The following is a 14,335-nucleotide window of genomic DNA, read 5'->3' on the forward strand; positions in this document are numbered from 1 at the left end:
CCTCGGATGCAGTGCATCCGGCCCCATGGACTTGTGCTCATCCAGGATTTCTAAATAGTCCTGAACCACTTCTTTATCCACAGAGGGCTGGTCACCTCCTCCCCATACTGTGCTGCCCACTGCAGTAGTCTGGGAGCTGACCTTCTTTGTGAAGACAGAGGCAAAAAAAGCATTGAGTACATTAGCTTTTTCCACATTCTCTGTCACTAGGTTGCCTCCCCCATTGAGTAAGGGGCCCACACTTTCCCTGACCTTCTTGTTACTAACATACCTGTAGAAACCCTTCTTGTTACTCTTAACATCCCTTGCTAGCTGCAACTCCAAGTGTGATTTGGCCTTCCTGATTTCACTCTTGCATGCCTGAGCGATATTTTTATACTTCTCTCTGGTCATTTGTCCAAGCTTCCACTTCTTGTAAGCTTCTTTTTTGTGTTTAAGATCAGCTAGGATTTCACTGCTAAGCCAAGCTAGTCGCCTGCCATATTTACTATTCTTTTGACACATCAGGATGGTTTGTTCCTGCAACCTCAATAAGGATTCTTTAAAATACAGCCAGCTCTCCTGGACTCCTTTCCCCCTCATGTTATTCTCCCAGGGGATCCTGCCCATCTGTTCCCTGAGGGAGTCAAAGTCTGTTTTTCTGAAGTCCAGGGTCCGTATTCTGCTGCTTTCCTTTCTTCTTTGTGTCAGGATCCTGAACTCGACCATCTCATGGTCACTGCCTCCCAGGTTCCCATCCACTTTTGCTTCCCTACTAATTCTTCCCTGTTTGTGATGCAGCCCTTAATTTTTCCACTAAAGCCAATGAGGTCTAGTATTAGCTCATTAAACACTGATGAGATTGTGACATTGCACCCAATAAAGCTTTATGGAAATATGCTTATAAATGTATATGACATAACTGGAATATGTTTTATGTTACATATGCCATGTAACATATCTCTGTGAAGGTTATGATCCACTGAATGTATTAATCCTATTTGTATGCATGTATCATTTTTGTATTCAAAGTTATGAATATTGGCTGTGTACTGGCTTGAATTCTAAATAATCTTAGTAGAGCATTTGGTCAGTTCCTGGAGAAAGGAATGTTGAAATTAAGTACCTAATCAAGAAACACTTAAAGGACAATGAATCTTGGAATGCTCCAATCCACATAAGAAGTCTACTTGAGGACATTCAAGGTAGCATGTGACCTATGGCTGCTACCTGTAAGAAACTGTGAGTCATGCATGGACATGTGACTTTCCCAGGTGACTCCAGAACTCCATCTTGGAGCTGGACTTTGCATAGGAGAGAGGAGGGGGTCTCCACCCACAAGAGAACCCTCCATTTGGTCTTCAGCTGGCTAAAGCGAGAGCCTCTCCACCCCCAAAGATACCTGAAAGAAACTGGAACAAAGGACAGTAACTGCAAGGGGTGTGAGAGAGTGCTGGACCCGGATTAGAAGGAGATTAGTCTGTGAAAGAAAAGTATTGAAACATCTCTGAGGGTGAGATCTTATCTGTATTCAGTTTGATTAGACATAGATTTGCATGTTTTATTTTATTTTACTTGGTGACTTACTTTGTTCTGTCTGTTACTACTTGGAACCACTTAAATCCTACTTTCTGTCTTTAAAAAAAACACTTTTTTACTTATTAATTAACTCAGTGTTATAGAAGGCGAACAATTTATGAGTTTACCCTGTATAAGCTTTATACAGGGTAAAATGGATTTATTTGGGTTTAGACCCCATTGGGAGTTGGTTATCTGAGTGTTAAAGACAAGCACACTTCTGTAAGCTGTTTTCAGTTAAGTCTGCAGCTTTTGGGCACTTGGTTCAGACCCTGGGTCTGGGTTTGCAGCAGACTAGCAGGTCTGGCTCAAACCAGGCAGGGCACTGAAGTCCCAAGCTGCCAGGGCAGGGAAAGCAGGGGCAGAAGTAGTCTTGGCACATCAGGTGGCAGCCCCAAGGGGGTTTCTGTGATCCAACCCATCACAGAGATATTGGAGGATTGGCCTTTTTGGAGCCTACAACATGCCAGCACATCTGATAACATCACATAAACATGCACTGAACTAATAAGTGAATGGAAAAAAGAGCTTGTTTGCACATCAAAACCCATTGTAGAGGGACCTGTCTCCACAGCCATCTATCAGCTAGCATATTTTGAAGGCACCAAACAACAGAACACCAAATGCTACCTACATACTACACCTCCATGCATGCAACTAGTGGTCAAACATGTCATTCTGATTTATACTGAGGTCACTTTAAACAACTCAGGGAGTGTCAAGGGACACTAAAGTGGGAGCAAATCCTATTTATGGCATAAAGAGGCCTTTGTGTAAATGAGAATCAGGCACCTTATGCATTGACTTCACCTCTCATCTTGATATTTAGTGTATTTCATATCTGAAATGCCAGTTTGTCTCTTGTTTCACCTAAGAAGAGAAGTTAACTTGCTGCATTAACCGGAGGATCTGCCACGTGCCTTGATACAAGGAGACATGGCTTCTCTGCCACTGATCTTGTGGCTGACCCCTTCCCAGACCTCAGTTTTCCCGTCTGTGAAATTGGCATTCACAGACATGTAATGAGTACTTTGAAAATATATGGAATAAGATTGTTGCGCACTGTGTAAGTACACCTAGTAAAGCAATGGATGTGTATTTCTCATTCACTCAGGCTCCTGATACACACAGGGCATGACAAAGAGGGAGGTTTCCCATGGGGTTGCACTGACCTCCGCATTCACACTGTTTTAACAAGGAACATGGGGTTAATTCCCCCAGGAGGTCCATTTAAAAGTGATCAAAATCAGCAATCTGGGAGGAGACCCGCCTAGCAGCAGGAGTTCCCCTATAAACCCTGTAAGAATCCACCCCAGGAAACGCTGGGGTTCTGTGTAATCCGCACAAGCAAGAGCAGCCCAGGCCAACAGCAAAAATGAGGTGGCTTTGCTGAGCAAAGGAGAGTGCATGAGACAGTGAGGACAGCGGGTGCCCTTGAGGGAGAGGTCGCCACCAGATGCTGAGGATTAAAGGTAAATTGGATAATTCCGATTGACCGCCTGAGGTCTCCTCCAATCCTAATCTTCTACAATTCTATGATTCCTGGGACAAGTGCTGGAGGGTTCAGTTAGGAAGGAAAAGTTGGCATGTTGGGAAGCAGAGCGGCCGGAGCAGTCACTCAGGCCCGCCCTGTAACCGTGCACTTACTGCTCTGTGGCACTGCCTGTTCCCTCCTTGACATGTCTCAGCACAGCTCCTAATGCAGAGCGCTGCTGGGGGGATGGCGTTGTGGCTGCTGTACTGCAGCAGGGCACAGCACTGATGTCCCCTTCAGTCCCCCCCACCCCGACAGACACAGACACATCAGCTGGGCTTCTGGGTGGAGCTGGGGGCAGAATTGTCCTGACTTTCAGTTTCCCTTCCCCTCCCCTCAGACAGGCCTGGTGTCTCCCTCTGACAACTGTCCCTCTGTCTCTCCCTCCACCATCGTCCCTCCTGGCCCAGCCCTTTCACACACGCCTCCCCAGATGTTTTCAAATGGAAGAGTGGAGATTTTCCATCCTTTCCTGGGCCCAGTCCTTAAGGTCTAGGTGGCCTTCTATGTCAAGCCCTGGGAGAGCTCCAGGCTCATCCCAACCTACACATGCGTGGAGCACTGGGGTGAGGATACGTGGAAAGCTTTTCAGATCAGGGAACAGAGCAGCCCCCCCCCATACGCCTGACTCCCGCTGTGAGTCTTCCCGGCCCCATCCCATTTCTCATTCTCCCCCTGATACGTCTCCTCATGGCTCCCAACATGGTTGAGCTGAGACAGCAGCTGGGAGGACCGCGTTACATCTGCTCTATTACTCCCCAGAATTCACCTGTAATTCCACGCCAACAGGCGTGTGCACGTTAGCTGGGCTGCAGGGGGCAACTGGGGACAGAATGTGTGTGAGGGTTTCTAGCTGACTCGTGGAGTTCATAAGAGTGTGAGGGATCTGTGTGCATGTCTCCTTGGGGTGTCCCTTGTGCATGAGGCACGGTGTGTAGGGGATAGATAGATAGATAGATTTGCCCTAGGCATTAACTTAGAACTTCATTGATTCATAGATGCCAAGGCCAGAAGGGACCATTGTGATCAGTTACTCTGAACATCTAGGCCAGTGGTTTTCAATCCGTAGTCCATGGACCCCAGGGGGTCAGCAGACTATGTCTAAGGGGTCTGTGAAAGGTTGTTGTTACCACAGAAAGTGGTTTTTAACCTGTGTTCTGCAGATCCCTGGGGGTGCACAGACTATGTCTAAAATTTCCAAAGGGGTCCGCAACTCCATTCAAAATTTTTAGAGGTTCACAAATGAAAACCACAGCTCTAGGCCATAGAACTCCCCCAAAGTAATTCCTGTGTGACCTTGGAGGACCGGGGATAATTTCCCTGCTCCATTACAAACACCTGTATGACCTTAGCAACCCACTTATGGCCACAGTTTCAAAGATATTTAACAAGCTAAAGCAGCAGATACGCGACTAATGGGATTTTCAAAATAATCTAAGCTGTTTAGGCACCTAAGTCCCATTGACTTCAATGCAACTCTGGTACCTAACATGCTCAGAGGCTTTTGAAAATCTGGTAAGCAATTGCCTGCATCTTTAGTGCCTACATGCCTTTGAACATCTGACCCTTTGTGTAAAAAAGGCATAATGGCATTTTCCTACTTCCCAGGAGGTGCTGTGAGGGTAAGTACGTTATAGAACATGAGGTGGTCAGATACTTTGATTATGGGGGCCATATGAGGACCTAAGAATAAATGCATACACATAGTTGCACTAGCTCGGTTAAAAATGTACAAGAGATACAAGCTTTCATAGTACTGGACAGGAGGCCAACAATTAATTGCCTGGCCAAACAATTCCACATGCAGATGCCGTTGCATCAATATCCATTATAGGAGCTTATAGCTCCTCTGTAGAATCCGAGACTGCCCACTAATAAAGGCACACTATGAAAGAAACACAATTATATGGATTGTTCTGGTGTGGCAATGCCCATGTTCCTTACCAAGTCTCAAAGGTTTCCGCCTTAGTGGACAGTAAATGATCTTCTCGGAGTCTCATTGGATGCTGCTTTATCGAGTTTAACAGATGGGAGAGAAAAAAACTCCTGTTTCTTGTTTTGTTCTTCCTACTAGATACATCCCATGGGGAAAGGAGAAGGGGAAAATCAAACATCCATCACCGAGTTCATCCTTCTAGGATTTGGGAATGTCCCAGAACTGCAGGTTCTTCTCTTCCTGGTGTTTCTAGTGATCTATGTGGTGACCATGGCTGGAAACATCCTCATCGTTGTGCTAGTTGTGGCTGATCAGCACCTACACACCCCTATGTACTTCTTCCTGGGGAACTTGTCCTGCTTGGAGACCTGCTACACCTCCACCGTCCTGCCCAGGATGCTGACCAGTCTCCTTACTGGGGACAGAACCATTTCTGTTGGTGGCTGTATTGTGCAATTATATTTATTTGGTTCTCTATTAGGTGCAGAATATTGTCTTCTAGCAGTGATGTCTTACGTCCGGTATTTAGCCATATGTAAACCTCTGCATTATTCAACCATTATGAAAGGCAGCTTCTTTCTCCAGCTAGCAACTGGGTCATGGCTGTTGGCATTTGTGGCTAGTACTACTTTGCTTGTATGTTTGATTTCACAATTAACATTCTGTGGCCCCAATGAAATGGACCATTTCTTTTGTGACTTCACCCCAATGATTAAGCTTTCTTGTAATGATACCAACCTGGTCATACTGGTGAGTTTCATACTCTGCTCCACAGAGGTGCTTTCCACATTTATATTAACAGTAACATCCTATATTTCAATCATCACCACCATCCTGAGAATCCCTTCCACCACCGGGAGGGAAAAAGCATTTTCCACCTGCTCCTTTCACCTCATGGTTGTAATAATTTTCTATGGGACCCTGATCATTGTCTATATGCTCCCAGACGTTGCTGCACTGAGAGACCTGAACAAAGTGCTCTCTGTCTTCTACACCGTCCTGACTCCCCTGGCCAACCCCCTCACCTGAGAAACAGAGAGGTCAAGGAAGCCATGAGGAAAGTCATCCAAACTATGCGGCACTCACAAAAATTCGGATGGATTGACTGATAGGGGAGTCAACCTGTGTGGTTTAGCCAGCAAGCGAGGTAGAATTGAGGTTGCCCCTAGATCACGTTAATTGTATGATCCTTGAGTAATGTAGGAATAACAGCTACATGTTTCCTTTGCTTCTGTGTTCTGACACTCCAAATTTTACAAGGCACTGACCTGGTCCTGTGGATGGGTTCAACTCCTTTTCTTGATGTTCTGGATTGCTAGATCCTGCACACCTTTGTATCTGGGAAGATCATGATGGTCTTTGTGTGTGTGTGTGTGTGTGATATCTTGCAAAGATCAGAAGGAGTCTAGAACTCATGGCTAGACCTGGGTGATTTCTTTTAAACATATAGAATTTTTTTTCAAAAATAAATTTTTCAGAGCACAGAAAGTATTCATAAATTCATATTGAATTCATTTAGTAGTTTTCTTTGAAAAAAATGGTATTTTCTTTTTAAAAAATAAAACCGTTTCTTTCTACCTTTTCAGACAGAAATATTTCAACTATTTATTTGGAATGTTTCCTTTGGAAATGTATCTTATTTTTAAAAAACGTTGAAAAGGGGACACCAGTGGGTACTGAGACGGAGGTGGATGTAGGTTGCTTGAGCTCTGAAGTGGCCCCTGGGGAATCCCCAAACATTGTCCCCTAAAACCCGCCATCCAACCCCAAGAAATATTGTTCCCATATACTGAAAGCCCCAAGATGCTTACAAGAGAATGTTGGCATTGCCTTGCTCCAGGACAGACATCTGACAGTACTTGAAGCTTGTAAATTGAACAGAGATTGGGAAGGCCTCTCCATTTTTAGCTGTTTTAATTCTAAAGCAAGGGGAGTTGCTATACTAATGGATTAAAAAGAATAGAATGTTAATATTCTGAGCATAATGTCTGACAGTGAGGGCCGAGTTACTGTCCTCATGGCTGAAACTGGCAATTCTATATCATCTTTGCCAACCTCTGTGTGCCAAACCAGGATGATCCCAATTTTTTTCATAATTGTTTTATGAGTATAAATGACCATGGGCCACCATCCAAATATTCTAGCTGGAGAATTTAATGAAACTCTTGACCCAGGCCTTGAGAAATCTTCTCCATCTCTATATAAAAACGTGAATGCTCGCCAGGCACTTCATACATAACTGTCTGATTTGGGTTTACAGATGTTTGGAGACTGGGTAATCCAACAGCCAGACAATATAGGGGGTTTTTTTCCCTGCAGCTCATTCAATTAAGTCAAGATTGGACTATTTCTTATTATCTCAAGACTTGATCCATTCTGTCACTGATTGCGTCATTATTAACTACTACTATTATTATCATTATATCTGACCAAGCTTCTATACTTTTGTCTTGTATGCGCCCCCAACTAAAATGTGGAGGTTAAATACCTCTCTGCTGTTTGACACATCATTTGTTAACTCTCTCCAGCAGGAGTTAGAACTTTCAAAATAAACAAATGTCCCCCCACTTCAGGGAATCTTTCAAGCCTTCATCAGAGGCCTCATAACTGCTGACCACTGTTGGAAATGTAACTCCTTTGGTGCAACATTAGCTCATATGGTTTGAGAATACCCCTATGTCAAGAATTTCTGGTCTGAGGTGGGTCAAGGGACCAATTTGATATTGGATGCTAAGCCTTCCCCCTTAAGTTTCATTCTTGGACATGTTCCCAATACCTGGAGATTACCTGGCAACAAGGCAGTGTGGTTCCATAGTGAAGCTTTGGTTGCTAAAAAATTAATTCTGCAAAACTGGAAAAGTTTCTCCCCACCAAGTACTGCTGCCTGGCTCAGTGAGTTGGCTGCCCTCGCAGCTAGCGAATGAGTGGTGTTCTGCAGAAAGGGAATGGCCAGAAAATTCAAAGCAGTTTGGGCTGACTTTTTAAAGGTCTGTGATTAACATACACCCTGAAGATAAATACATTGCTTCCACTCCTTTTATCCTAACCCTCTTGATTTACATTATGTGTTATGATGAATCTGATATTTTGGAATATTTCTTATATTGGGAAAAGTTAGTAAAAATGATAAATAAAAAGGAGGAAATTTTAAAATGAACAATTGATAGTTTTTGTTCTGAAAATGTCAGACTATCCCATTCTGACATTCTTGAAATGTTTTTCTAGTTTTCTTACATGAAATGGATATGATGTTTTAAAAACGGTTTAATCAAAACGGCATTTTCTGATGGAAAGCATTAGTTTTCCATCCAGCTGTAGTGTTAGGCCATGTAGAGACAAATGATGAAAAGACAGTCTGTGCCGTGAAATGCTCACTAAGTAAGACAAGAGAACAGGTGGATACAACAGACAGACAGAGGGAGGACAAGGTAAAATGAGACAGGACTGTTCAGCATGAAAAGAAGTGACCACAGCATATCATCTGCCTCATTAGTGACCTCAGGGCGGGATCCTGCCATGGGCTGAGCAGTGATAACCCTGAGGACATCAGCATTGTGCCAGATGAGACATTTAGAAAGCCCTCCTAAAGTCCTTTCTTACACCCTGCAAACACCTCCTTGTGCAGGTAGCCTGGGATTGCCAAAAAAAAGCTTAAAGGAGTTAGGTACCCATCTTCCTCTGAAAGTCAATGGTACTTGGCATCTAAATCCCTTAGGCTCTTTTGAATATCTTAGATGCAGCTGTTAGTTGTCCCACTGAAGCCAGTGAGCATGCTCACATGAATCAAGGATAGTAGGACTCAAAGATTCATAGATTTCAAGGCCAGGAGGGACTGTCAGACCATCTAGTCTGACCTGCAGAATGTTATCCAGAGAGCTCCACCGACTGACTTCTGCAGCCAGTCCTATCATTTGGGTTTCACCTATAGCATATCATTTAGCAAGTCACTCTACAAGACGTCAAGGAATGGAGAATCCACCACATTGCTCGGGGATCTGTGGGTGAGGTCCTTAGTCCTTTAAAAGCCCACTGGGGTTGGGCTATACATCGCTGTGTAACCAAAGTTGGGTTAACAGAAGCTCCATGGATGTGGGGCCTGGGCTTAGAGGGGTTTCATTGACCCAGCTATCTGGGATCCAATGATCTATGGAGGGTGCCTACGGGGTCTGCTGGGGGACTTTGGGGGCACCACACACAGGGAATGGAAGCAGAAGTGGTGTGAAGAATGGGATTTAGTTTGAATTAGCCCATATCTGTCTTTCTCCACCAGCCTCACCATTATTCTTTTGTTCTCCATGTGCTGCACCTTTACATTTCAAGGAGTCCGTCATTCTGTGAGTGGCAGCTGCAATTTTCGCTTCAGTTCTGAGACATACACCCTGTGCTCTCCTCTCCTAGACATTCTGGGTGGAACTTTCCAAACCTGCTAAAGGATTTTGGCACCATCTCCTAGGCAATATTAACATTTCTTCCCAAGAGCACATCAGAGACTGGGATTTTCAAAGGGCGCAAGGGATTTAGGTGCCCAACTCCCATAGAAATTCAATTAACCCTCCTTAGTGGTTGGGGCACTAGCCTAGGGGAAAGCTAGGTTCAAGTCCCTGCTCCACCGCAGACTTCCTATGTATTGGGCAAGTCACTTAGGCCCAGACCCACAAAAGGATTTAGACACCTACCTGCCATATCAGGCCCCTAAGCCCGACTTTTAGAAGCCACTGAGATCCTCAGAACTCCTGCTCAGCTGCCAACTAACTCTGGAGGCATCTAAAAGCCCCTAGACACCTAAATTTTCCCCACTAATGTCCCCAAGGTGCCTAAGTTTCTGCCACGGGGCTTGTGCCTTGCTACCTGAATCCCAACGGCTGGCGCCCATCTCACAGCAAAGCCATAGCAAGATACCCCAGCTCGACGTTGTCCTGTCTTCTTCGCCTGGGTGGCATACTCAGAGCATGCCCAAGGCCACACAAGACAACTGGGGGGGGGAAAGGGAATTAAACTGGGGTCTTCCATGTCACACGTCACAGGGAAGCACCCTAGCCATTGGGATAGGGGTGCGCTTCCCTATTCATTCCGCCCCACCTCCCAGAATTCCTTGCAAAATAGCTTTGGTGCCTAACTCCAGGAGAGGGGTCATAGCTGAGAACAACAAGCAGAGGGAGGTGCCTCCCTCTGGCCCAGCCCCTGAGAGGGGAGGGACTTAGGTCCCACCCTCCTCCTCAGTATCTCCCACTGGCTCGCTTAGGTGGCTTCCTGCCTAGTGTGCTTCCTTTGTGGATCCCATTCCTAGGTGCCCAAACTCTTACCATGCATTGTATAGGGCACCTAACCTGGGGCTGGAGATGCCACTGGGTGGTTAGGTATCTAAAACACTCGCCATTGCCCAAGTCCCTTGGTGGATCTGTGCCTGAGTCTCGCCGTGCCTCAGTTTCCCATTGGTGCAATGGGAATAATACCTCTCTGTGGCATTATGAGGATAAACACTTTGCAGACTGGGAGACGTTCCAATGCTACAGTAATGTGGCCCATAAAAGTACTTTAGAGTGCTAGATTAGTAAAATTGAAAATTTTATCCTTAATGTAGGGTTTTGAATGGCATTTCCTAGGGTTTTCTAAAAGAGTACACATATCTCAATTGTTAAATGTAACAGAAACAATTCCCCACATCTAACACCAGCAGGTTTTGCACCCAGGACTGTCCAATCCGCTACACAGCCCTCTGCCACTTGAACTAGAAGAGGAAGTTAGCACCTTACTGGTAGCTGTTAAACTCTAGTACTTCACTTGCTACCCCTAGTAGTAGCTTATTATATCCACTGGCCCAGCCCCTAGAGGGGAATGGGTTTGATATGCAGGAATTGCCTCATTTTACAGACAGCATATGCACACACATAGATTTGGCAGGTTCCATCTGAGAGGCAGGACTGCTGAACCAAACCTGGAGGCACCCTTACTAAAGATCTGTTTTATTTCCCAGCTCTGTCTGCCGTGACTTTGTGAAACCTCTCAGCTGTGCAAGGTCTATAAAAGGGCTAACTATTGACAGAAGTCAGCGGAGACCTGGCTGCATGCGGAGTGCAGTTGGGAATGTTGAGTGACAAGTTTTGGACACGTTTTTCTGGGCATGTGCATATGGTGATGCTCTGTGCCTGATAACTCACCCAAACTTGGATGGATTTTGACTGGGACCATGAGCAGCGGGTATAAGAGGCCAAGGGAGGCTAAGCCTCCCCAAACAGCCGGCTCACCACCTTTGGAGTGTCCCACTGCTGAAAGGGTGCCCTGGCTGTGGCCCCGCCCACGCTCCACCCCAAGGCCCTGCTCCTGTTCATTCTCCTCCCGCACGAGGTACCAGGCTCCCTCCACTCTTCCCATCCCTGCTCCGCCCACATGGGAGCCTGGGGGTGGTGGAGAAGAGGCACGTAGGAGCAGTGAGCAGCTGGTGGGTGGGCAGGCAGGTGTTCCCGGGGGAGGGGGCGAAGAGGTGTGCATGCGGTGGGCGGGGGGGCTTCAGGGGAAGAGGTGGGCAGGGGGACTGAGTGAAGCCGGGGATGGAGCATGGGCAGGGCTTCAGGAGGAGGAGGCATCAAGGCAGGGCTATATTCTGGGTGTACCCAGCCTCCCCAAATGGAGGAGTCACACGCTGCCTATGACTGGGAGCATTACAGACCTCATGCTGACCCCAGGACTGCCCGTCTGCCAAACTTCAACTTCCCAGAGCCAGAGCAGTTCAGAAAAGGGCTGAGGAAAGTGGCCCCACACCCTATTCTTGGGGAGGGCGGAATTGGTTTTACTCAAACTTGGAAAAAACATATTGAACTTGAGGCAGAGGGCGAACAGGGAAAATTCCAACCCCAGCAGTTAACATTATACCACTACGACAATTGTAACCACAGGCGTTGCTGTACTCCATGCATATGGCCTAGCTCTTCTATGTGCGCACGCGAGCTACGCTCCCTGTGCCCCAACTTCACATAACTACGGGAGAATCAGGGGTAGGAGGGCCTCCCTCCACCACACTCGCTGCCATCCCTTTCCTGCCCTAATCCACCCGCGCCATGCCAGCCCCTTCCTAATTGGCAGCACAGCACTGTCAGAGGAGGAAGCAGCAGATGCGACATATCCACCTCCTTACCCATGGCAGAGATTCTCCCGCTTCAGAGGGAGTTCTCCAGCCAGCTCACACTCGCTTTGCGCTGTGTGAACTTTGCATATGGGAGGATCAAGCCCCCCAAGCAGGGGCCCCACTGCACTAGGCGCTGTACAAACACAGATGGTCCCAGCGCCAGAGAGCTGGCAGTCTGCATAGCCCAGACAGATGCGGGGTGGGGGAAGGGGGAGAACACACCAGCAGTGAACCATGCCACAGCAGCAAGAAGCAGGTCAGAGACTTGATATATTTTTTAAAGATGGGTTTAGCTAGGAGGTGATCTGCAAAGTGGAAAGAAAAGTGAAGGCAGAGGGGACATTCCAGGGAGAGGGGGCCATATGAGGAGAAATTAATAAGACTGGAACTTTTCAGCTTGGAAAAGAGATGAGTAAGAGTGATATGATTGAGGTCTATAAAATTATGTGTGGTGTCGAGAAAGTAAATAAGGACATAACACAAGAACTAGGCATCACCCAATGAAATTAATAGGCAGCAGGTTTAAAACAAACACACAACAAACAGTCAACCTGTGGAACTCTTTGCCAGAGGATGTTGTGAAGGTCAAGACTATAACAGGGTTCACAAAAGAACTAGATAAGTTCATGGCCATTCTTACGTTCTTACATTGGAGCCAACAGGCCATCAGCACGGAGCGGGGAAAGTACATTCAAAATTGTGGAAAGTTCTCCAAATGCCCAGGGGTTTTGAGGGCTTTGAGAACCCCATCCTACTTGTCCCTGAAGATGACTGAGATGCCCTCACAACCTAACCCCAATTGGTTACGAATACATAGGTTCAAAGTCTCACCACGCTATACACTAGCAGAAAACCTGAGCAGTCAGCTATCGACACTTCTCTGCTTCTTTATTACACATTCAACATAATGTTTGGGTTACCTGGGAGCTGGGTGGTTCTTTCCCCCCAGTAGTCTCCTCAGAGCTGCCTTCACCTCCTTGTTTTTCAGGCTGTAGATGAGGGGGTTTAACATGGGGGTTAAGATGCTGTACTGGATGGATACCAGGCCATCCAGGACCACCGAAGAGACCGAATTGGGTCTGAAATGCCTAAACAAGCCCGTCCCGTAGCATAAACCCACCACAATGAGGTGGGAGCTGCAGGTGGAGAAGGCTTTACGCCTGCCCTCCACGGAGCGTATCCTCAGGATGGTGGTGAGGATATGAATGTAGGAGCCCAGGGTAAGGGAGAATGAGACCAGACCTATAGTCAGAGCAGAGGTGAGAAACACCATATTGTTAGTGAAGGTCTCAGAGCAGGACAGGGCCACCAGGGAGGGGAGCTCACAACTGAAATGGTTGATTGTGTTAGGCCCACAGAAATGTAAGGCCAACAGAGGGAGCGTGTTGATGAGGGCATACAAAGATCCGATCAGCCATGCACCGGCTACCAGCTGACTGCAGACGCGTTTGCTCATTGTCCTCATATAACGCAACGGGTCGCAGATGGCAGCATATCGGTCATAAGCCATTGCTGAGAGAATGAAAACCTCACTACACCCTGACAGGAGGAGGAAGAACATCTGGGCAAAGCAGCAGCTGACAGAAATGGTTTTCCGCTCTGATAAGAGGGTTTCCAGCATCTTAGGCACTGTTACTGAGGAGAAGCAGATATCTGAGAAGGATAAATGGGAAAGGAGGAAATACATGGGGGTGCCCAGGTGAGAATCAGCCCTTGTCACCAACATGATGGCCACATTGCCCCCTAGGGTGGACAGGTAAATAACTAGGAACACCAGGAAGAGGAAAGTCTGGAGCTGCGGGTCACTGAAAAGTCCCAGGAGAATAAACTCGGTCACCGTTGTCTGGTTTGCCATGGACATTTATTCAGCCAAAACTCTGACCTGTAAGAAAAGAAAGAAATCATAGAATCATAGGACTGGAAGGGACCTCGAGAGGTCATCTAGTCCATTCCCCTGCACTCGTGGCAGGACTAATTATCTAGACCATCCCTGACAGGTGTTTGTCTAACCTGCTCTTAAAAATCTTCAATGATGGAGATTCCACAACCTCCCTAGGCAATTTATTCCAGTGCTTAACCACCCTGACAGTTAGGAAGTTTTTCCTAATGTCCAACCTGAACCTCCCTTGCTGCAATTTAAGCCTATTGCTTCTTGTCCTATCCTCAGAGGTTAAGAAGAACAATT

The 14,335-nt window shown here is 46.6% G+C and overlaps 1 protein-coding gene across 1 annotated transcript; it reads right to left on the minus strand.

Annotated features, from left to right (window-relative positions):
* Positions 1–13,066: 13,066 nt before the first annotated feature.
* On the minus strand, positions 13,067–14,011 carry LOC113406641 (olfactory receptor 8S1-like). Its single transcript, XM_026652451.1, has one exon. The coding sequence runs from the start codon at positions 14,009–14,011 to the stop codon at positions 13,067–13,069; it is 945 nt and encodes a 314-aa protein (XP_026508236.1).
* Positions 14,012–14,335: the final 324 nt, after the last annotated feature.

Source organism: Terrapene carolina, unplaced genomic scaffold (genome assembly GCF_002925995.2).
Source record: "Terrapene carolina triunguis isolate 2854851 unplaced genomic scaffold, T_m_triunguis-2.0 Scaffold114, whole genome shotgun sequence".
Taxonomy (NCBI): Eukaryota; Metazoa; Chordata; order Testudines; family Emydidae; genus Terrapene; species Terrapene triunguis.

Coding starts and splice junctions, on each gene's coding strand:
- LOC113406641 (XM_026652451.1), bottom strand. CDS start 14,011: ATGTCCATGGCAAACCAGACAACGGTGACCGAGTTTATTCTCCTGGGA.